The sequence below is a fragment of the Dromiciops gliroides genome, chromosome 4 (assembly GCF_019393635.1).
Source record: "Dromiciops gliroides isolate mDroGli1 chromosome 4, mDroGli1.pri, whole genome shotgun sequence".
Classification (NCBI taxonomy): domain Eukaryota; kingdom Metazoa; phylum Chordata; class Mammalia; order Microbiotheria; family Microbiotheriidae; genus Dromiciops; species Dromiciops gliroides.
In genome coordinates this window covers 238618366-238639117 of record NC_057864.1, presented here as the reverse complement: position 1 = coordinate 238639117, position 20752 = coordinate 238618366, and the positions used below count along the sequence as shown (strand labels likewise).

The following is a 20752-nucleotide window of genomic DNA, read 5'->3' as shown; positions in this document are numbered from 1 at the left end:
GCCCTCTTACGCCTCAACCGTCCCGCTCACTAGAGAGATGCCCGCTGGAGCGCCTGACTGGATGCAAATCAGTAATCTCTTTCCAGTTCCTCCGTTGTGGCTTTAATTCAGTTCGTGCGGAAGAAATTGCCGGTACCACTTTCTCTCTTTCGTGAACCCTCTCCTCGCCCCCACCCCGAACTCCCTCCCACTATTAGGCTTTTCTGTCAGGCTTGCTCAAAGCAGTGCTCTTCCCTTGGAACGCAATGAATGGGACACGGAAGCGGCGCCTCGTTCCCACGGGGTCCTACGATTAATGCGGTTGCCAAGGTGACCTAGGCGTACTTTCGTTTAGGCTTTACCCGGCCTATGTTCTGGTGGCCAAGGCTGGGTGTTACCCCGGGGCTAGGGGCACATGGAATGGAGGGAAAGGGACGTGGGGTTTTGGGGGGGACCTGAAAGAACAGGAAACAGGGTGCCCTCTTCTCATTTCTAACCTGTGGCCCCGCGGCAGGAAAAGGAAGCGCGCATGCTGCCATTGTTACCGGGAACCAGAGGCCCCCTAGTGCTACAGTCAGCACCACAACCAGCACTTATCGAGCGCCTCCTGTTCCGGGCGCTGTGCTAATAAGCACTGGTGATGCCGAGAAAGACAAAACAAAAACAACAAAGAAAACCAAACCACAGCTCCTTGCCCTCAAGGACCTCACAGTCTAATGGAGAACGAGCAACTTGTGTCCATACAAGATAGCTAGAGAACAAATGGAGGGTAGTCAGAGATGAAGACACTGGTCATTGGGGAGGACGAGGCTTCTTGAGGAAAGTGGTATTTGAACTAAGTGTCCAGGAAAACCAGGAGGGAGGGATGTGTGTGACTCCACAGTGTCCCTGGAAGAAGGGCCTACTTATGGATATCCCTGGTTGATGTTGGAACAGTGGTAACTAACATGCCTTAAAGTTTAAAAAGGATGGATGACCACTGTCTTGCCACTGTCGGAGGGCATAACTAGGTTAATGTGCAACAGGGAAAAAAGGGCTATAGATGTTAGGTGTCCAGAAAAGATACAGATATTGTGTCTCAGCAAGGGAGGTGAGCTTTAAGGACCCAAAGGTAAGGAAAAATTAAGCATATAAGAGCATAAATTCAGGTACAAGGCATCCCCGATTTTTATTTCCCTTGCTTCCAGTGTTGTGTCTACATCCACAAAAACTTGCCCCTTCTGTCTAGGGGGGAAATACAAATGCATTCTTGGGGCATAATCTGCAGATCGGAGAATGCTTTGAGATTCTCTCAACCTACTAGTCCATTACCAGCTGTGGGGAAGTGAATAGCCAGACTCCCTAGTTCAGTGTACTGTTGCCAACTGTCTTGACAGAGGAGAGCATAGTTTTTTTTATAACAATCTTAATCTACAATAATAGCTAACATTTATATAGCACTGTGGGAAAAGATTTACAATTATTATCTCATTTAGTCCTCACAACCACCTTGGGAGGTAGGTACTATTATTATCCCCATTTTTTACTGATGAAGAACCTGAATCAAATAGGTTACGTGAACCTAAATTCAAATGCTCTGGGTCCTCTCTATTGATTTGGCCATTTTATGTCTGTCAGGCACTTGGTAAATATGTCAGGCACTCTTCTGTATCTTCTAACCTTTATCATTTGTTCGGATGAATTGCATAAATATAAACTGTAGTGGAAAACAAGACTTGAAGTGTGATATAATTGGGGGGGGGGAATCAGTGGATTTAGAGTAAAAGACCGGTACAAATCTCAGCTCTGCCACTTATTTAAAGCTGTGTGAACTTGGAAAAATAGTTTTCCCCTTCTTGGAATTAGAATAAGATGCTTTACCCTAACATTTCCAATAGGTTTGATAAGTAATGAAGGTGAGGGGGAAATGAAAAAAATGGGGTTCAAAAAGGACTCTTACAAGTTTTTCACAACTTATTTTATTGACATTTGCACTGGTTTCATTTTACAATTAAATAGAATAGGAAATTGAGGTGTGGGAAAAGGAAAATGATGGGGGACACTCCCATAACAGCATTACACACAATGTAAGATGTTTCTCAATAGCAAGAGCCAGACAAGTCTCTAAGAAATTTCAAGGTGAAAGAGAAGAGAAAATGGAAAAGTAAAGGGGATAATGTAGAAACAAAAAAGGAAAGAGTAGGAGAAAAAAGAAACTCGTGGAGTCATAAGATTAGTGGGATGATGGAGGTCAGCTAGTTTTCATCATTGATCACAGGAGTAACATGCAGGGAAAGCCAGACACTTGAAGGATGTTCATTTGAATCAGAAACGAAATCAGCTGGGGAGAGATTTTAACCTATCTGGTAGAAATTTTATGATAGCTACCTTTTAGTACTTTAAGGTTTCCAAAGCACTTTACAAAAGTTATCTCATTTAATCCTCACCAGAACCTTGTAAGTAGGTGCAATTGTTGTCTCCATTTTACATATGAAAAAATTAAGTAATTTGCCCAGGCTCACACAGCTATTAAAATTGACTAGAGGCCAGCTATCAAGGTCAAGGATTTAAGGTCACCACGGGGGTAGATTTAGATTCTGTGTGGAAGAGGCAGCATTCTCAGGGAAATAAAAGGACCTGGTAGGAGTTATGGAGCTAAAGATTTACGGTTTAAATGGGAGAGTTACAGGATGACTCCTTGAATTTCTGGGGGACTGATGGGAGAAAAGGGATATGGCTGGAGGTCAAGATGTGAGGTCCTGGGAAGGGGGGAGCTGACTGGTACAGAGTCCCTAAGCAGCAATCCGGTAGTTGGGATGGATCTGGGGCCTGATGTCACAGACCATGCCAAGGAGTTGAGCCAGGACACGCTCACGATTGCGTTGTTGAGAGCTCTGCATGCCCTGTACCTGGCGCCGAGTTGCTTGCTCCACCTCAGCTGACAGGTTCCCCTGGGATCCCATGGCCTGGGTTGGGGGTAAGGGGTAAGGTGGGTGGGGGTATTGGGGAAAAAGAAATAGGAAAGAAAGAGACAGAGAAGGATCCCAGAGTGTGAGGTGGTCACAGGAAGAGACAGAGAGATCAAGAAAAAAAGACCCAAATGTGGATATTCATTCCCCTGAATCCTCATGTACAAATGATGCGCATGCTACAAAAGCTGTCCAGGCAAAGTAGAGACACACAATCTTCATTAATACCTCACCCCATAATAACCCAGAAATGGAATTACCCATCAACTCCAGCATTATCACCCAGACCAGAAAGATTCCACATTTCCTATCCTAGATAACTGCCATCCCCCACACTGGATGTAAAAAGCCCAAACATTGCCTCATAAATTCTGTGCTTCGCTTAGAGGTCCCCCCCCCAAAAAAAACTTCTCTTCACATCACAAAAATATTTGAAAATGCTATATACCTCACAAGGGACCCCACACCAGTAAAATTCTCTTCACCCCCAATATTACCCTGATTTCCTTTTTCAATCCACAGTATACCCCAAATCTTACCGCTTGCTGTTTGCCCTGGAACTCCTGCTCCCGTTCCCTACGGTATTGCTCTACCTCCATCTGAGCCTCTTCCTTGGCCTGCTTCAGACGCCGAGCCTTCCCTGGAGTGAAAGAAGGGGGGAAACAGCCCCAGAAAGGTAGTTAAGGGGCTTCATGATCACCCTGGTAGTTCAATCCCCTACACGTCTCTCCAAAAGAGCCCCAGCATCTTGGGCCTACCCCCACCTCACATCCCTCTCTCCCCCCTCCCCAATCTAAATGTCCAGTCCTTCTAAGCCCAGTTCCCTGCCAAGGCTCTCACTCTTTCGGGCATCTGCCACCTTCTCAGCCGCTCTTTTCTCAGCCTGAAGCAGCTGCTGGATGCCCTGGGACTGACTGGCCATCTCTACTTGTGAGCAGTGATGCTACCAAAGGTACCAGCTTACTGTCACCACCTCCACACCCCCCCCCCCTTCCAGCTATTCCTCTTTCCTTCCGTTGGGTCTTAGCGTCCCCCTGCTCTTAGTTCCCTCTTCCTCCCAATTCAGGCTAATCCTTTCATTCCTCCTCTCTCTCCTCCCCCCATACACCTCATTCTCTTGTTCTTGTAGTACCATATGAGATCACCTGAGGGCAACAGAGACCAAACTGTGGCCTGCCAATGTCTCCTCGGCAGGGTTCCTATCCTTTCTGGTTTTTTGACAGCATGGCTTCTACCTCACTCACGCCTCCATTCTATGTCTTGGTGGGTAGGAGTTTCTATGGAAGGTAAAAGAGGAGGTGATTGAGATTGGGGGCCATGAGCATGAAAGACCTAAAGGTCAAAGAATGGAACTGGGAGGCAGAGATCCTTACGGACTGAGAATGGAGGATGGTTAATCTGGGTTTTCTCCAAATCTCAGCAACTCCCCCAGTCCAGGATAGCCAGCATTTGTATAATGCTTTAAAGTTTGCAAAATGCTTTACAAATATCGCCTCATTTTCTCCTTACACCAACCCCAGGAGGTGCATGCTGTTATTGAGCCTACTTTACAAATGAGGAAACTGAGGCAGACAGATTAAATGGCTTCCCCAGGGTCCCACAGCTAGTACAGAAGATGGAAATACCTAATCTTTGACACTAGCTGTGTGACCTTGGGCAAGTCACTTAAGGAAAAGGAAGAGGCATTTATTCGATTAAGTATTATGCTCACTATGTATCAGGCACCACACTAAGTAAGCACTTTATTAATATTACAAATATCATCTCCTTTGATGCTCACGACGATCCCAGGAGCTAAGTGCTGCTGTTGTTCCCACTTTACACATGAGGAAACTGAGGCAGACAGATTAAATGCCTTGCCCAAACTCACGCGGCTAGTTAGGTGCATGAAGCAGGATAGGAACTCGGGTATTGCTGGTTCCACCACTCTACACACTGCACCACCTAGCTGCCGGCTACTTCTGTCGGCCTCAGTTTCCTCATCTGTAAAGTGGGGATAATAAGCCCTGCCAGGGTTGTCGTGAGGATAAAAATAAGGTATCTGTAAAGCGCTTTGCAAACGTTAAAGCGCCATCTAAGACTGGGCTTGAACCCCAGAACTCGAATACGCTTCCTGCTGAGGCCCCTCGCTCCTCTTCTTCCTCTCTTCTGCGTCTTCCTCATTTCCAGCCCTTCCCCACGGTCTGTATCTGTCTCTCCATTTCTCCCTTCTTCCACCTCCCGCTAGCTCTTTCTGTGCCTCCTTCTTCTCGTCTGCGAGTCTCTCCCGATTTTTCTCTCCCTCCCCCCCCCCCCCCCCCCCCCCCGCATCTTCTTCTTAGGTTCCTCCTGTCTGAAGGCGGGCGGTACTGAAATCACTGCAGACCGCTGGTTTACTTCATCCTTCTCCAATTCGCGCGGGCGCCGAACCCGGGACGGCCCCGCCCCGTGGCCTTGCCCCTCCCAGCCCAGCGGAACCTTTCTCTTGCGCCCTGCGTTGTTCTACCGAGTCCGAACCTCGGCGGGTGTTGCCGTCCGTCTCCCTCGCTCGTTTCCGGTTCGCTTCCGCCCTTTTTCCTTCAGTCTACTGGGGCCTTAGGCGGGGCCCCGGCTCAGTTTACCTGAACGTAAGAGGTCTTACCTTCCCTCACCAACCCTCAGACGGAGAGCTGGTTCCAGGCCGCAATGATTTCTACCAAGCCACCCAGGGCCTAGGTTCCCGGACTCGTCTGCTTAGTATCTTCGTGGCCCGGAATCGAGTCTTTCACCCATGCCTCAATTTCCTTATCCGTCACGTGATTAGGGTTGGGCCAGATCAGGGGTTCTTAATTCTGTGTGTGTCGTGGACCTTTTTGGCTCCTGGTAGAGCCAATGACTCTTTCTTTGAATAACATTTTTAAATTACTTAAGAAAAGACCTTAGTCTTTTTCAGCTCGAGGTTAGCGAAAAGAGAGATGTCATTCCCCCCCACCCCACTTAGGGAGCTTGCTTCCATCTTGGATCCTGAGAGTCGACCATCGCCAGTTTGACACCTTCAGAGCTGTCCTATAAGGGCCCGACTCACCACTAGGGCATTGTCTAGCAGGGCAGTGTTTGCACGATTTCCCTGGGTGGTAGGGTCTCTAGGGGTCACAGCACTGGGAGGTATGGCGGGCAAAGGCTTGTTGGAGGGGTAGGGGCTCTCTAGCGCCTACCTCCAGCCCGAGGTGGCACTGAGGAAAGGCCCGGGCCCTGCTCACCCACGGATACAGATGTCTTAATATCTAGACAGATCATTATCAAACTCGATGATTACAAAATTCATGTTTGTTTACTCTTCAAAAAACTTTTTTTAACAATTTTTTTTTTAATGTTTTGCATGACTTCACAATGGATATGGTATTTCTTGCCTATTCAATGTGATAAGGAGGGGCTGCAGAGAGAGAATTTAGAACTGAAAATTAAAAAATGAAAAATTATATGTAATAATAATTTTAAAAGGTACTTTTTGGCCCAAAGGATTCCAAACAATTTTACCTCTTCTCCAAAATTATGTAGCTATTTACCACGCACCCTACAAAAAAGATACTTAAGTTTTGAAGAGGAAACAGTTTTTATTTCAAGATTTAAAGTGGAAGGTAGAAGTGTGCAAAAGTGGGAGAAATAGGGAGAGGTATGGGGAAGCAGGAAAAATAAAAGAGAGCATGGAACTTATGGTTTGGATTTTTTGTTGTTGTTCTAGTTGCCTTATTTTCTCTCTTTTCTCAGTCCAAGATCCATCATGGGTTCTTCCTCTCACCGCCGTAGGCGTGAGCATCGTTTTCGAAGATATCTGAAAGCAGGACGACTGAGCAAAGCTCAATCCCTCTTTCAACGCCACCCACAGCTGGATATAGATGCTGGAAGGCCACCACCACTCCACCGAGCCTGTGCCCACCGTGATGCCCCTGCCCTTCGACTCCTACTCCACCTTGGGGCTGACCCCACTCGACAGGACTGCCATGGGAATACTGCTCTGCATGCTGCTGCTCGACTGGGTCCTAGGGGTGAGTCCAGCCTTGATAGGACAGCTAAAAGTGTCTCTGTCTGCTCTTAGAATCTAAGATGAAAGTAAGACCTTTGAGATGCAAGATATTTGCCTGGTCTTTGGAATAAATTTCTTCTGCTATAAAGTGGGAATAATAATGATAGTTATACTACTGACTTTACAAGGTTGTTTGTTGTAAAGGTCAAAATAGATAACATGTAAAGGTAGTTGTAAACCCTAACATATAATATATATGTGTGCGTGTCTATACATCTGTGTGTATATATAAGTATATGTAGACACATATCCATGATGTACACAATATATGTATATTTATGAATCTGTAGTATATCTATGTGTACATACTTATTGGATATAAACACATGTATCCAAGATGGGGTTCAAATAAGATTTTTACATCCATTCATTTAGTTCCTGTTTGCTTCCCAGATGGTAGTAATTTTTCTAACCTGCTTTTTGTGTCCAGATCTATTTGTATTCTCAGGGCCCATTATCTGGCTCCTGATAGTGTTCTTCTGGGTAATTTTTCTCACTCTCCAGAGCTCCCCCCATTATATAATTTCTCTAGTGCCGAGATAAGGCAGGTAGTTGGTGCAGTGCCAGGGCTGAAGTCAGGAAGACTCATCTTCCTGACTTAAAATGTGGCCTCATACACTTAGTAGTTATGTGACCCCGGGCAAGTCACTTAACTCTGCCTCAGTTTCCTCATCTGTAAAATGAACTGGAGAAGGAAATGGCAAACCACTCCAGGATCTTTGCCAAGAAAACCTCAATTGGGATCATGAGAGTCAGACACAACTGAAATGACTGAACAACAACAGTAACAGAGCCCAGATAGCAATTGGCAGTGTTCTGATCATTTAAGATGAGACCCACAGCAAACAACTTTGCCCTTTGCCAACAGCCTACAAGGACTTCTTCCTGCCTCTGATGACACAATGTCCTACTGCCATGAAGATGAAGAACAAACAAGGGGAGACCCCTGGGGAACTTCTGGGCTGGGAAACCCCCCCAGACCCCTCTGTAGAAGTGGAGGAAGAAGAGGAAGAAGCTTACAGAGAGAGAAAATGGAGACAAAAGCTTCAGGAGGAGCAAGAGGATGAATGGCAGGAGATGATGGGGAGGTTTGAAGGTAAGGATACCTCAGACTAATGCCCTCCAGGTAGTTCAGTGGTTCCTGCACCTCCCCCACTTCCATATCCCTCCCTGCTTAGCTACTCCACACTCATTCCCTTCCCTTTCATATTTTCTGTCTCCATCTCTTTTGTCTCCTAACTGTCCACTGACTTCCTTCCTCTTGGCCTTATTGTTTCTCTTCCTGCCCCCTCCCTTTTATATCTATTGCTCCCTAAAAGGCCTTTCCTTTTATATGCCTGTTGTTCCTTAGGTGATGAAGATGCCACCTTAAACATCCCAGAGCCTGAGTCCTTCTCTGCCTGGATTGAACGCCTGGCCCGAGAATATGCCCAGAAACGACGACAGAAACAAGCAACAGAGAGGGCCCAGCATCCAAAACGTATGTCAGCCTCTTACCACAGCTGGCAGCAACAAGAGAAGGAATGTCGACTGTTCCAAGAGCAGGCCAAGGCCAAGGAAGAAGAACTGAGGGAGAGCCGAGCCAAGAAGGCCCAGGAAGCCAGAGGGCATTGTGGGGGAGACCCCCAAAAGACAAAGCCCAGGGGAAGGGACAGATTTTTGTGTTTTGAAGATATACCCTGGCCCTGCCTTGGGGGAAGGGATCCTGAGGCAATGGCAGCAGCCCTGATGGCTAGGGGCCCCCCACCCACAGATCAGGGAGCCCTAAGGAAGTATTTGAGGGCTCAGCAAGTTCAGTGGCATCCTGACCGATTCCTGCAGAGATTTGGAGGCCAAATTGAAGCTAGGGAAAGGGAAAAAGTGATGGAGATTGTGACAGCTCTGTCCCAGGCCCTCAATCGACATGCAGAAGGCCTAAAGTGACCCAGAAGAAAAAGACAAAGAATGGGTACATGAATAAGGCAGAAAACAGGATTCAGGGGCTAAGGACAAAACATGGGGCCTAGAATGAGGGGAAAATTAGGTGTCGGGATAGACTAAGGGGTGGGAACTATAGAAAAGTATGAGGCTTGAATGAGAGCAGGTTGTGGGTTAGAGCTGAGCTGGAGCAGTCGTGGGAGGCTGCTACCACTAAATCCCTTCTCTTCCTACTTATTTCCTAATAAAACATAGTTCCTCATCTTACTCCTAATCTCTCCTCTGCCTTTTTCCATCTCTGTGGTTTCTATCACCTATGACATCTCCCTCTTGCTTACTAAGCCCACAGTGCCCATATGCCAGAGATAGACATGTGCGTGTGATGTGCTCTTGTCCTGTGATATCACTTCATCCTGGCTGCTCTCCTCCCCAGCCAGATCAAGGTCCAGAGGCTTTAGCTTGCCTTACCAAAGCTCATGTATCTCTTCCTCTCCCCCCTCACTTGCCAAAGTCACCTCAACCCAATTGTTTGTGGCCGGAGAAACAGGCTTGATGTGAACAGGGCAAAAAGGGAACAAAACTGTGGTCTCTTCTCTCCCCCCCCCCCCCAGAACCACATCCTCCACCCCCTTACCTTCTCCCCCCTCCCCCCTCCAGGGCTTTCCCTTTGCTGAGTCACTAGGATTTGAGGTGGGGGGCCGTTGAAGCTAGGAGACCCACCAGGAAGATTGTAGGAGGGCAGAGTTAGGGGTTGCCAAGAGCAGAGAGGGAAGCAGCCCCTCTGCGGGGGAGTGGAATTTCGGTTGCTAAAAATAGCATCAGGGGAAGGAGGAGGAAAGGGCCAAATTATGTAACCTGGGCTGTCTGTTCTTGAGTAACCCGAGGTCCACACCCGAGAACTGGGCCCAACCTTCCTATTCTCCCAACTGGGAACTAAGCATCCAGACCAGACTTCTCAAGGAATTCAGACATCAGTCCCTGGGAAGTACCACCAGCATACCTTCCAGCCCCACTGCCTTTCAGAATCCAGGGAATTGTTCTGGTTCTCCCAAGTCTTCTCACCTCCCTCCCCCCTTCTTCCCTTGCCTTACCCCTCCCCTCCCATTTCAGGACTGATTGCCCAGGCCCAGCTCCTGCTCAAGGACCCAGGAACCTTGGTCTTTTTCCCTGGTCTATAATTTCCGGGGTAATATGGGTCCAGTCTATACTGTATAGATCAATATCTCCTCTTCCCGGAAACAGTGGTTGAAGCTCTGTAGGGGGAAGGGGGCTTAGAGTTCAGGTGGGGATTCCCATGGGGGCACTCCTTACTCCCTCCTCTGGCCTCCCCTCCCACCCCAGCTTCCAGGAAACAGGAGGTGGGAGTGGAGATCAGACAATACTGCTTCCCTTTCAGCCCACTCCCCACCCAACTCACGAACTCTAGTTCTGAGAGAAGGAGTTAGAGGAAAGGAAAGAAAATAATAGTGTCTAACTGTCTTGTTATGCCTGTGGGTGCACATGCTCGTCTATCTGTTATGTTAGAAACTTTTAGATACAGAGCTCATATCTGCACAGGAGAGCCCCAGAGAGACAGAGCTAGGAATTGAGCGTTAAGTTGAAGGTGCCTCTGGGAAGACCAGTGATGGGGAAGTGGCCACAGGGTCTCCGAGAGGATGTCAAGTCTACAATCGCCCTTCGTTCGCCCTGCTTGATGTCTAATTAATCGCTGTGCCTTTTTGATTCTGTCTTATCTTTGTCCTCTTCCAGGCCACCCAATTTCAGTCCCTTATCACCTAGACTGTTGCCCCGGCCTCTTTCCACAGTTGCCTAATTGATTTCCCTTCATAGAGCCTCTTTCCTCTTCAATATGCCTGCCAAATTAATATTCCTAAAACACAGGTCTGACTAGGTCACTGCCCTGCTTAAGAAACTGCAGGATAAATAAACTGAAGAATAAAATAGAACTGGTCAGCATTTAAAGCCACTGACAGTCTGGCTCCAGCCTGGCTTTTTCAGGCTGATTACACCTTATTTCTCCCTCTGTCTCTCTACTTCAAGGCCAATGGTTCTACTTTGCTTCCCCAAAACACAGCTCTCTATTCTCCATCATGGCACCTTAGCCACAGGCCATACATGTTCCATGCCTAGAACGCTCTCCCTCCTCACCTCTGCCTTTTGAAACTCCTGGTTCCCTCCAAGGCTCAACTCAAATGCCATCTCTGACAAAGGGCCTTTCCTGATCCTTCCAACTATTAGTGTCCCTCCCCTCAAAGGATTTTGTATTTACTTTATATACGCTTTGTGTTTTCTTTTTTCTTTTCTTTTTTTTGGCAGGGCAGTGAGGGTCAAGTGACTTGCCCAGGGTCACATAGCTAGTAAGTGTCAAGTGTCTGAGGTCAAATTTGAACTCAGGTCCTCCTGAATCCAGGGCCAGTGCTTTATCCACTTTGCCACCTAGTTGCCCCTGTGTTTTCTTAAATGTCTACATTTTGTTCCTCTCCCTCCCTCCTTCCCCGACTCCCACTCTAGTAGAATGTAAGCCCCTTAAAAACAAAGACTGGAATCTTTGGATCCTCAGCACTTAGCAGCAGTGCCTGGCACATAGTATGTATTTAATAAATGCCTTTTGGATTTTAATTGAACTGAGTGGGAGTATGGACGTTATTTGAATGTGGACATGTGGATATGGATGAGATTTTCTGACAGAGACAAGATTGGGTTGTAGGACATAAACCTTTTGAAGGGACGATGTGGTCTCTGGGAAATTGAAGAAGGTTCTCAGAGGGAATTGCTATGACTTTAGAAGGGACTTAGCTTGAGCTGTGAGCAAGCTGGACAAGCAGTTTTTCATGCAGTCTCTGAAGCCCAGAGACTTCAGACCCAGTGTGCAAAGAGCCCCAGGGTTGGGAACAGTAAGGTTTATACCCTGGATAAGAGGGGACAGGAAATACTGGCACCTGGACAATCCCTACCCCTTCCACCCAGAAGAGCTTTTTCTTTATTTCTAAGCACATTGCCTCCTCCCTTACAGGTGTTATGTAAAATAATATATATCCAGATATCTCCCACTACCCCCAATTCCCCAACTCTTCTCAAGTCCCACTCTCAAAGTGTCTGGCCCCCCAGCCCTGAAGGGGGTTCCCCTGAGATAAGGGTGAAGTTCACTTTCTCTCACCACACAGTTTCCGGTTCTGTGTCTCTTGCTTCTGAGGCTGATAAAAATACTGGTCCCCTAGGGGCCCTTAGCTTCCTCCGACCCCCTGGGGCCAGGCACCCAGGCATCCTGTGCCCCTGTTCTGAGGGGGGGGGCAGGGATCCCCCTGATTAGTGACTCAGGTTCTTAACAGCTAAGAGATGGGGAGGGGTAAACTATGTCCTTGTGAGCCCCAGGATCAAAGCCAGGAATTTGGGTTACAATAGAAGTTGTTCAGTCAGACTGAATTTGAGAACCAGGAAGAACAACATTAGAAATGAGGCTATTAAAAAAAATGAGGCTATTGTCAACACTAAGGTTTGGGATTACTACTGAGGTTGAAATTGGAGTTAGGGGAGAAATTGGTGGCTAATATCTGGATAAGGAGTAGGATTGGGATTGAGGCTGAATAAGGTTTAAAATGGGGAAAGATAGGGCAGCTAGGTGACGCAGTGGATAGAGCACTGGCCCTGGAGTCAGGAGTACCTGAGTTCAAATCCAGCCTCAGACACTTGACACTTACTAGCTGTGTGACCCTGGGCAAGTCACTTAACCCCAATTGCCTCACCGCCCCCCCCCCAAAAAAAGCTTACTATAATAAAATGGGGAAAAATCCCAGAGCAAGAAGTAGGTTTATAATGAGGCAGATATTCTCTCTCTTTTAACACATCACATATTACCTTGCATTAAAATTATTGGCATATATATAATTTCCACTTCTAAATTCCAAGCACTATGAGGACAGCTGTGTCTTATTCATCTTTGTATTTCCTGTGGGAGCTTGCCCATAATATACCTTCAATAAACCTTTATTGAATGAATAGGTAGGGTTAGAAATGGGTTTAATAGGATTAGTGTTGGGAGTTCAGTTTAGAGATAGCGATTAGGGTTTAAAGTTAGGGTTGGAGTAAAGGTTGTATTGGTATTGAGGGTGCAATGCAAATTGGATCTGGAGGATGAATACTGAGATTATGGTGGGGTTGCGTTGGCTTTGATTTGGGGTTAAATTCAGAGTTGGGGTTGAGTTAGAATTGGGATTAAGTATGGAGTTAAAAAAATTTGAGTTAGATTTAGATAAATGTTATGTTCCAGGCTCAGGTTGGGTTAGTCTTATTTTATTTCTCTCCAAGACTCCAATGATATAATTAATTTCTTGGCAAAAGCCTCCCTGCTCAGTGTCACCATAAAGTTAGGTTGGAGCCAGCTCTCCACATTATCACTCCTCACACCACAGGGAAACCTCCCCAGCCAACCACCTGCATCTCCATTTCTCTATCCTTCAGTCTCCCCTTCTCTCTCTCTAGGTTCCCCCTCTCTTGGTCCTTCAGTCTTTGTCTCTGTTTCTCTGTGTCCCTCGGTCTCTCTCTGATCTCTTTCAATTCTTCACATTCCCCACCTTCCAGGTCTCTCAAACCCCCTTACTTCTCATCCTTCAGTCTCTTCAGTTTCCTCTATTTCTCTCTGTACCTTAGTCTTCCCCTCTACTCTGTTTTTCAATCTCCTTTCTGTCTCTCACTGATATTTGGATTGAGTGTGCATCATGCTTATTTGATTACATTCTTGTCGGGGGTCTCCCTGTCTTTCTATCTGTTCACACTACCAGAAAAACTCGGGCAAAAAAAAAAATCACAGAAAGAAACAGGAACACAAGAAGACTAAAAGAAACAGAGATGGTGGAGAGATAGTGAGATAAAGAGACAGACAAGCCCAGATAGAAGGAAAAGAAAAAGGAAATAGGTAAGGGAAAGGGAGACGTAGAAAATGACAGACTTGGAGGCTGAGGGATCAATAGATTTGAGAGACAAGAATGAGCCACTGTCTCTGTGTGTGTGTGTGTGTGTGTTGTCAGAATGGAAGTATGCGAGTGAGTTGAAGTACATTATAACCAATTTGACTTCTATCATGTATGTAGCTCAGAACATGAAAAGACAGTTTTGTGCATGGGAAGTCTTGTCAACTGAATGCTGCTCACACTAACTAGTTTGCTTGGCATATTGTGTAGCATAAATTAAGATCAAGAGGCTTATATAGAATACACAAAAGATAGCCATGCCACCTGTGGGGGGTCAGAGTAGGCGGGGAAGACCCCACTCAATCTGGAATAGGGAACCTATGTCATGTGTGACTATGTGATTTGTTCTTTGTTGAATTTCAGGCAACACATGCTAGAGACAGGTAGATTTTATCTGGGCTAAGGAATATGTAACTTGAAACATCCCGGAGGTTTGTATGGCAAGTAGGATAGATATAAATAGTGGGGAATGAGGAGGAAAATGGAGGTGGCATAGTCTGGGGGGAGAGTGAAGGGGTCATGAAGGAGATAAAGATCCAGAAGATCTCTGGGGGCTCACCCAGTTCATCCCCCCTCCCCCTTCACATTCATGTTACCTTCCCCCGAACCCTCAACCCCATTCTCTTTTCCCAGAACCCAGGTCTCCTGGCCCCCAGCCCTCGGTTCTCCCTCCCAGCCTCAACCTTTCCTGCCTTCGGCAGAAATACCAGCTCCTTCTTCTAAGCACCGGGGGCTTCCCCGGGCCAGGCTAGGGCCCTGAGCCCTCCCGCCCTGCCGCTGCTTCCTCTATAAAGGGACCCAGGCGTCCGGGCCCAGGAAGCCCAGCTCATAACAGGTAGGGGCCCCTGACTGAGACAATCCTGAACTCTGGGCCATTCCTCCTGGCCCTTAAAACCCTCTGATTCCATGTTCCCTCACCATAGCTTCCTGTGTCTATTATTTCCACCTGCCCCTCTCTGGGTCTGCTTTGGGCTGGGTCTCCACCTCATTCTTTCTGGCTCTCTGACTTTCTCTCCCTTCAGTCTCTTTCTATTTGCTTCTGTTTCTGTTCCTCTCTGCCTGTTTCTGTTTCTCTATCTCATTTCTGTCAATTAGTCTCTCTTACTCTGTACTTCTGTTTTCTCTCTCCATGTGTCTCTGTGTCTCTGTCTTGGTATCTCTGTCAGCTTCTTTATGTCAGTGTGTTTTCCATAACTTCCCGTTTCAGTCTCTGTGCTTGTTTCCCATTTCCTCTCCCTCTCTCTCCCCCTCCCCGGCCCCTTCTCCACTTTCTCTTTCTCTCTCCTCAGGTTCTCCCCATGACCTCATCTGGAGTCCTGTGCCTCCTGGGGGCGCTGAGCCTCCAGGCGCTTTGGCTGCAGCCACCAGGGGCTCAGGTGAGAGGCAACAGGACAGGGGATGACCTGGGGGTCAGGAGCTTTAAAGGACAAGGGAGAAATCTTGGCTCTCTGGTACCTTCTTAATCATGTTCTTTCGTAGGGGGCTCCCAATCCCGATAACTCCCACTCATCTAGCCCAGCCCCACCTGAGACAGCTCAGCATCTCAGCCAGAAGAGCCTCTTAAGAGATACCCTCAAACCAGCTGCCCACCTTGTTGGTAAGAATCTAGGAGTTACAGCTTCTCCACTTCCCTCCAGCTCCCAGTTTTCTCCCCACTCAATGACCTGTACATCTGTTCTCTCCATCCCCATAACACTCCCTGACTTCTGTGTCTCTCCCCTAGGAAACTTCAACACCCAGGACTCTATACATTGGAGAGCCAACACAGACCACGCTTTCCTCCGACATGGCTTCTCTCTAAGCAACAACTCCCTGTGGGTCCCCACAAGTGGCCTCTACTTCGTTTACTCCCAGGTTGTCTTCTCAGGAGCCAGCTGTTCTTCTAAGGTTACTTCTACCCCATCCTACCTGAGCCATGAGGTGCTCCTCTTCTCCTCCAAGTACCAGGTTCATGTACCCCTCCTGAGTGCTCAAAAGTCTGTGTGCCCAGGGACCCAAGGGCCCTGGAGGAGATCAGTCTACCAAGGAGCTGTGTTCCTGCTCACCCAGGGCGATCGGCTGTCCACTCATACAGATGGTGTCTCTCACCTGCTCCAGTCCCCTAGTAGTGTCTTTTTGGGGGCCTTTGCACTCTAGAGAAATAGAAAAATAAAGAGGAAAATGGCTTCAAGGCCCATCTCCATGCCCCTCCCCTCTATTCCTACAGTTTCAAGGGTCCACACCACCACTCCCTGCTTCCATTCATTGCTTCAATTCCTTTCAAGTATTTTCTTCTCTGCAACCTCCAGAGATGGAATTCTGGATGGTCTGAAGGCACCCCAAGATGGGGGTCGAGGTGAGGGCAATCAGACCTCCCCCCGCACAACCACTGCCAGATGCTAGACTGAGAATTTCAAGTCTAACCAGAAATAGCCAGACAAAAGTAATTTGGTTGGCTGGCAAGTAGTCTGACTGGGGTTTAAGCCTGGCCATGGAAGGGAAAAGGGAAGAAGGGGTATATGGGATGGGTATCAGGGGTTGCTTGGGACAGGGAATGGGAAAAATTATTTATGAATGGTGATTATTAAATTATTTATTTATAGAGCAGCAGAGAATAGGAAGAGGGAGACAGAAAAGGGAGAAAGATATCTCAGGAAGATATACCAGGTGAACACAGGCTAAATAGAGAAAAAGTAAAAAAGGAATAAGGGGCGGGGGAGGGTCAGGTGAGATGAAGAAGGGCTTATAAAATGGGGGCAGCAGAGGGCTAGGGACCCTACCTGGACCTATGTCCTCAGCAAAGTTCAATAAATGTATTTCCTCTGAGATGTCTGTCTGTCTGTCTGTTTAAGGGATGGGGTTACATAGGGGTCTTTATGGATGGGAACACAAAAGGGGAAGATACTAGGGACCATGTTGGAAGGGAAGGATACATGAGGAAACATGGGGACAATTGGGGAGAAACATACATAAGGCTACAGGGGGATGAAAGTAATATGGGAGGACTTGGGGACCTACAGCAAGAAACTAGAAATTCCTGTGGGCCAAGAATGAAACCGATGATGTGAGTCCAGAGGTCAGAATGAAAGTAGAAGGACCTTCCCAGGCTTCGTCTCAGCCCCCTTGGGACGTCCCTGTTCCTTTCAGAAATTCAGATCCCAAACCCCAACTTTCTCCCTTCTCCTCCCTCTCTTCTCAAGGGAGCTCCAAACACTGAGACCTCAATTTGTTCTACTTTCAGGGTCCCAGATATCTGAATCCAAAAACCTTAAGCTCACCACTTAAGCCCTAGCCTTTCTTGAATAGTGTCTCAAGATCTAAGGGGCCAAAGGCCTGGGTAATTAGAATGGGGATTTAATTCAGGACACCTTCCCACCTACAGTCAACACAGGGGCTAAGGGGTGTGATATCCCTGGACGCTTGGGTTTCCTCAAGTCCAACTTTCCAATACCCGCCCCCATTGGGAGGAAGAAACCGAGAGGAGCTTGAGGAAGGTCCACAGGGCCCCCACTACAGCTTCCTCCAGATGAGCTCATGGGTTTCTCCACCAGGGAAGTTTTCCGCCCGCTGGGTGAGAGAGCCTTCTCCTCCGCCCTCCTCACACCCTCCCCTTGGGGCATATAAAGGCAGCTGCTCACTCACCCAGTTGACAGAAGCTCCCATACTGAGAACATCAGGGGACTAATCAGAGAGGGAGAAAGACTTCTCCAGGCTCTCTGAAATTCTTTCATCTCTTAAAAAAACCCAAACCACTGGGCACTCTTTCTCTCTCTCACACACAACTACAAATTTGGACTTCAGCCTCTCCCAAAACAACACCCCTGGAAACTGAGCAGCTCCACAAAACAGGAACCATGAGCACAGAGAGTATGATCCGAGACGTGGAGTTAGCAGAAGAGGCTCTCCAAAGGAAGGCGAGGGGGCCCCAAGGCCCTGGCCGCTGCCTCTGCCTCACACTTACCTCCTTCCTTCTTCTTGCTGGGGCCACCATTGTCTTCTGTCTGCTGCACTATGGGGTGATCGGACCCCAGAAGGAAGAGGTGAGAGACAGATATCTTATTCTAGGGTCTTACAAACATTTGGCCACAGAAACAGGAACAGAGAGAGGTTAGGAGAACCAGGACAGATGGGGAAGATTAGGAGATAAAGAAAGGGAGGGAGAAACATGACGAGATAGAGATATGGGTTTCTTTTCAGAAAGATGGAGAAGGATGGAGAGAAGGGAAAAGTAAATAGGCAGAAACTTAGAGAAACAAAGAGATGGAATGAGAAGGGGGAGAGATATGAAGGGAAAGATATGAGAGGAGAATTATGAGAGGCATGTGTAGGTGCATCCCAGCCTCTCTCTTTTTAACTTTTTTGGTCCATAATTCATCACTGACTTCTCCTTTCTTTCTTCTCTAGGAGTTCACAGATGCCTTTTTGGGCATGAAACCTCTGACACAGAGAGTCAGTAAGTATCCCAATCTCCTAAACCTTCATTCCCAAATGGGACATATCTGGGATGTGGCTGGAAATAGGGATGGGGGAATAGTTCTTAGGGGACAGGAAGCATTTCTGAATTTTGGTTTCTGGTGGGCGGGTGGCAGGGGGGATGAGAGAGCTAAAGTTCAGTTTTAAACTTTCATTTCTTGCTTCTCTTTTCTCCCCCATCCCAGGATCCAGTCAGACCGAAAGTGACAAGCCTGTAGCTCATGTTGTAGGTAAGAACCCGAAACTTTGGAATTGGGGCCAAATGGGGCCTGGAATCAGGGGTTGGGCTGAGAGTCAATATGGAACTTTGGGGATAAAGCAGAACCTCTGGGAGAAGAAATATTGAGAGGGGAAGAAGAGGGACAGGGTGGAGATGGCTAGAACTGGAAAAACAGAATGAAAAGAATAGAAAGAATTCAAGGGATAGGATTCTATGGGGATAGATAGAACCTTAGGGATATGACATAACGCCTTGAACTTTAGAAATAAGATGTGGGGAACAAAATGTGGAAGATGAAACTCAGAAGAAACATGAATTCAACTTTTTCCTCTTCTTTCCCTATAGCTAACCAGCAGGCAGAGGGACAGCTCCGGTGGTTGAATGGGCTTGCCAATGCCCTCCTGAACAATGGCATGAAATTGGAGGACAACCAGCTGGTGGTGCCAGCCACTGGGCTCTACTTGGTCTACTCCCAGCTCCTTTTCAAGGGCGAGGACTGTGGCAGTGAACCTCTGCTCCTCACACACACCATCTCACGGGTTGCACTCTCCTACGAAAAAAAAGTCAGCCTCCTTACTGCCATCAAGAGTCCATGCCAGAAGCAGGGAGCTAGGGAAGCCAGTCCCTGGTATGAACCCACCTACCTGGGTGGTGTCTTCCAGCTTGAGAAAGGTGACAGGCTCAGCGCTGACACCAACTATCCAAAATATCTTGACTTTTCTGAGTCTGGCCAGGTCTATTTTGGGGTCATTGCCCTTTGAGAGAAGTGAAGTCATACCCCTATCCCTATGCCCTTCCTCACTCCTCACTCACCTTTATCAAACTTTCTCCATGTCCCTTGATCACCTTCCTTTTCTGGGCCTGGAAAGTGGTGTAAAGACTGGGAACTAGAGTTTAAAACAATCTAGAATATGACAAAAGACATTGAGAAAACAAAAAATCAGAAGAGAGTAGTACTATAAACTGGTATTGGCTGCATATCAAGGATCATAGAAATAGACATCAAGAAATCCATATGCTGAAAGAAATTTAGAACCTAGCTCCAAACTGGAAACCCAGGACCTACAGTGGAGTGCCCAGGACATAGAACAAGGGCCAAGCTTTGAAGCCTGACCTAAGGAAAAGGGCCCTCTTTCCTCTAGAACACTTCCTCTGATCTAGACTTCTATCTGACCTAGACCCAGAAATGAATCACAATCCAGATCATTCCTGTTCTATTTATTGTAATGCAGGAGCCCTACCTTTTGCCCCCCTGTGGTGGCTTCTGTCTGTTATTTATGACTAATGTTTATTTATTTATTTATTATTTATTTATTTATTTATTTATTCTTGAATATATTTATTAAGGAGGTTAGCATTCATGGGGGACCCAGATGTTGAGATTTCCCCAGCTCAGGAGTATTTTCTGTGAAAATGGAGATGAACTGAGGGGTACTCCTATCCTGGCCCCTCATCCACCCTCCCATCTGCCTATTTAAAAAAAATGTATCTGATCTTATTACATTGCTGATTTAGTGGCTGTGTGTCGCTGTGTCTCTGAACCTCTGCTCCCCAGGGGAGCCGTGTCTGTAAGCGCCCTATTTGTCAGTGGCGAGAAATAAACTGCTTTGAAAAGACTAAATTTGATGAGATTGTTATTTATTGCTTATTTATTAAGTGATGAATGTATTTGGGAGTTCACAGTGCATTGAGTGATTTAGTTGTTTTATTTCTTCTATCTGCCTCATTCCAAGTTGGGAAAACCTTCCCCTCTACCTCCCAATTCCTTATCCCCAGGATTCAAGAGCCTTCTCTATAATCCTTTCCTTGTTTCTAGTTCTTAGGTTCCAAGATTATGGAATACAGGGGATCTCATAGAGAATAAAGACTCATACTCTGCTACTTAGAGACAAAGATAGCCTCCTACTTTCATTGCTTCCTTTTTTTTTTTTGAGGGGTAATGGGGGTTAAGTGACTTGCCCAGGGTCACACAGCTAGTAAGTGTCAAGTGTCTGAGACAGGATTTGAACTCAGGTTCTCCTGAATCCAGGGCCAGTGCTTTATCCACTGTGCCACCTAGCTGCCCCTAGCCTCCTACTTTACCAAGCCAATTGAAATCTTTCTACAGGAGCTTCCTCAACAGTACTCTTCAAAAATTCCAATGATTATTGTTTACCCTCTCCTCCTTTCCTCTAGACAAAGAGGAAGAAGCATTCCTCTTTCTCCATAAGGTCATATTCCTACCTGT

General features: G+C 47.0%; 4 protein-coding genes across 9 annotated transcripts; 3 read left to right on the top strand and 1 right to left on the bottom strand.

Annotated features, from left to right (window-relative positions):
- Positions 1 to 10: 10 nt before the first annotated feature.
- On the top strand, positions 11 to 9153 carry NFKBIL1 (NFKB inhibitor like 1). Of its 5 annotated transcripts, none has more exons than XM_043964308.1 (4): positions 11 to 132; positions 6654 to 6931; positions 7838 to 8065; positions 8321 to 9153. In XM_043964308.1, exons 2-4 carry the CDS (start codon positions 6667 to 6669, stop codon positions 8890 to 8892), a joined length of 1065 nt encoding a protein of 354 aa, XP_043820243.1. In that variant the 5' UTR covers positions 11 to 132; positions 6654 to 6666; the 3' UTR covers positions 8893 to 9153. The 5 variants fall into 5 exon arrangements, with proteins under 5 accessions (XP_043820243.1, XP_043820241.1, XP_043820244.1 ...); XM_043964306.1 differs by lacking the exon at positions 11 to 132 and adding an exon at positions 5412 to 5533; XM_043964309.1 differs by lacking the exon at positions 11 to 132 and adding an exon at positions 5495 to 5710.
- On the bottom strand, positions 1922 to 3929 carry ATP6V1G2 (ATPase H+ transporting V1 subunit G2). The gene is made up of 3 exons (XM_043964310.1): positions 3768 to 3929; positions 3467 to 3567; positions 1922 to 2924 (listed from the first exon to the last, which is right to left on the bottom strand). The coding sequence occupies exons 1-3, from the start codon at positions 3847 to 3849 to the stop codon at positions 2751 to 2753; spliced, it is 357 nt and encodes a 118-aa protein (XP_043820245.1). The 5' UTR covers positions 3850 to 3929; the 3' UTR covers positions 1922 to 2750.
- Positions 9154 to 14289: 5136 nt separating the features above from the next.
- LTA (lymphotoxin alpha) lies at positions 14290 to 16528 on the top strand. The gene is made up of 4 exons (XM_043963693.1): positions 14290 to 14688; positions 15143 to 15229; positions 15333 to 15450; positions 15577 to 16528. The coding sequence occupies exons 2-4, from the start codon at positions 15152 to 15154 to the stop codon at positions 15987 to 15989; spliced, it is 609 nt and encodes a 202-aa protein (XP_043819628.1). The 5' UTR covers positions 14290 to 14688; positions 15143 to 15151; the 3' UTR covers positions 15990 to 16528.
- Positions 16529 to 17686: 1158 nt separating this feature from the next.
- On the top strand, positions 17687 to 19676 carry TNF (tumor necrosis factor). Of its 2 annotated transcripts, XM_043963805.1 has the most exons (4): positions 17687 to 17872; positions 18237 to 18285; positions 18491 to 18535; positions 18871 to 19676. In XM_043963805.1, exons 1-4 carry the CDS (start codon positions 17687 to 17689, stop codon positions 19284 to 19286), a joined length of 696 nt encoding a protein of 231 aa, XP_043819740.1. In that variant the 3' UTR covers positions 19287 to 19676. The 2 variants fall into 2 exon arrangements, with proteins under 2 accessions (XP_043819740.1, XP_043819741.1); XM_043963806.1 differs by lacking the exon at positions 18237 to 18285 and having other exon boundaries at positions 18442 to 18535.
- The last annotated feature ends 1076 nt before the right edge of the window (positions 19677 to 20752 follow it).

Coding starts and splice junctions, on each gene's coding strand:
- NFKBIL1 (XM_043964308.1), top strand. CDS start 6,667: ATGGGTTCTTCCTCTCACCGCCGTAGGCGTGAGCATCGTTTTCGAAGA. Junction 6,932..7,837: donor TGCTCGACTGGGTCCTAGGG/GTGAGTCCAGCC, acceptor CTTTGCCAACAG/CCTACAAGGACTTCTTCCTG. Junction 8,066..8,320: donor GATGATGGGGAGGTTTGAAG/GTAAGGATACCT, acceptor GTTGTTCCTTAG/GTGATGAAGATGCCACCTTA.
- ATP6V1G2 (XM_043964310.1), bottom strand. CDS start 3,849: ATGGCCAGTCAGTCCCAGGGCATCCAGCAGCTGCTTCAGGCTGAGAAA. Junction 3,568..3,767: donor GGTGGCAGATGCCCGAAAGA/GTGAGAGCCTTG, acceptor CTTTCACTCCAG/GGAAGGCTCGGCGTCTGAAG. Junction 2,925..3,466: donor TCCAGGGCAAACAGCAAGCG/GTAAGATTTGGG, acceptor CCCCCAACCCAG/GCCATGGGATCCCAGGGGAA.
- TNF (XM_043963806.1), top strand. CDS start 17,687: ATGAGCACAGAGAGTATGATCCGAGACGTGGAGTTAGCAGAAGAGGCT. Junction 17,873..18,441: donor TCGGACCCCAGAAGGAAGAG/GTGAGAGACAGA, acceptor AGAGAGCTAAAG/TTCAGTTTTAAACTTTCATT. Junction 18,536..18,870: donor GCCTGTAGCTCATGTTGTAG/GTAAGAACCCGA, acceptor CTTTCCCTATAG/CTAACCAGCAGGCAGAGGGA.
- LTA (XM_043963693.1), top strand. CDS start 15,152: ATGACCTCATCTGGAGTCCTGTGCCTCCTGGGGGCGCTGAGCCTCCAG. Junction 15,230..15,332: donor TGCAGCCACCAGGGGCTCAG/GTGAGAGGCAAC, acceptor GTTCTTTCGTAG/GGGGCTCCCAATCCCGATAA. Junction 15,451..15,576: donor ACCAGCTGCCCACCTTGTTG/GTAAGAATCTAG, acceptor TCTCTCCCCTAG/GAAACTTCAACACCCAGGAC.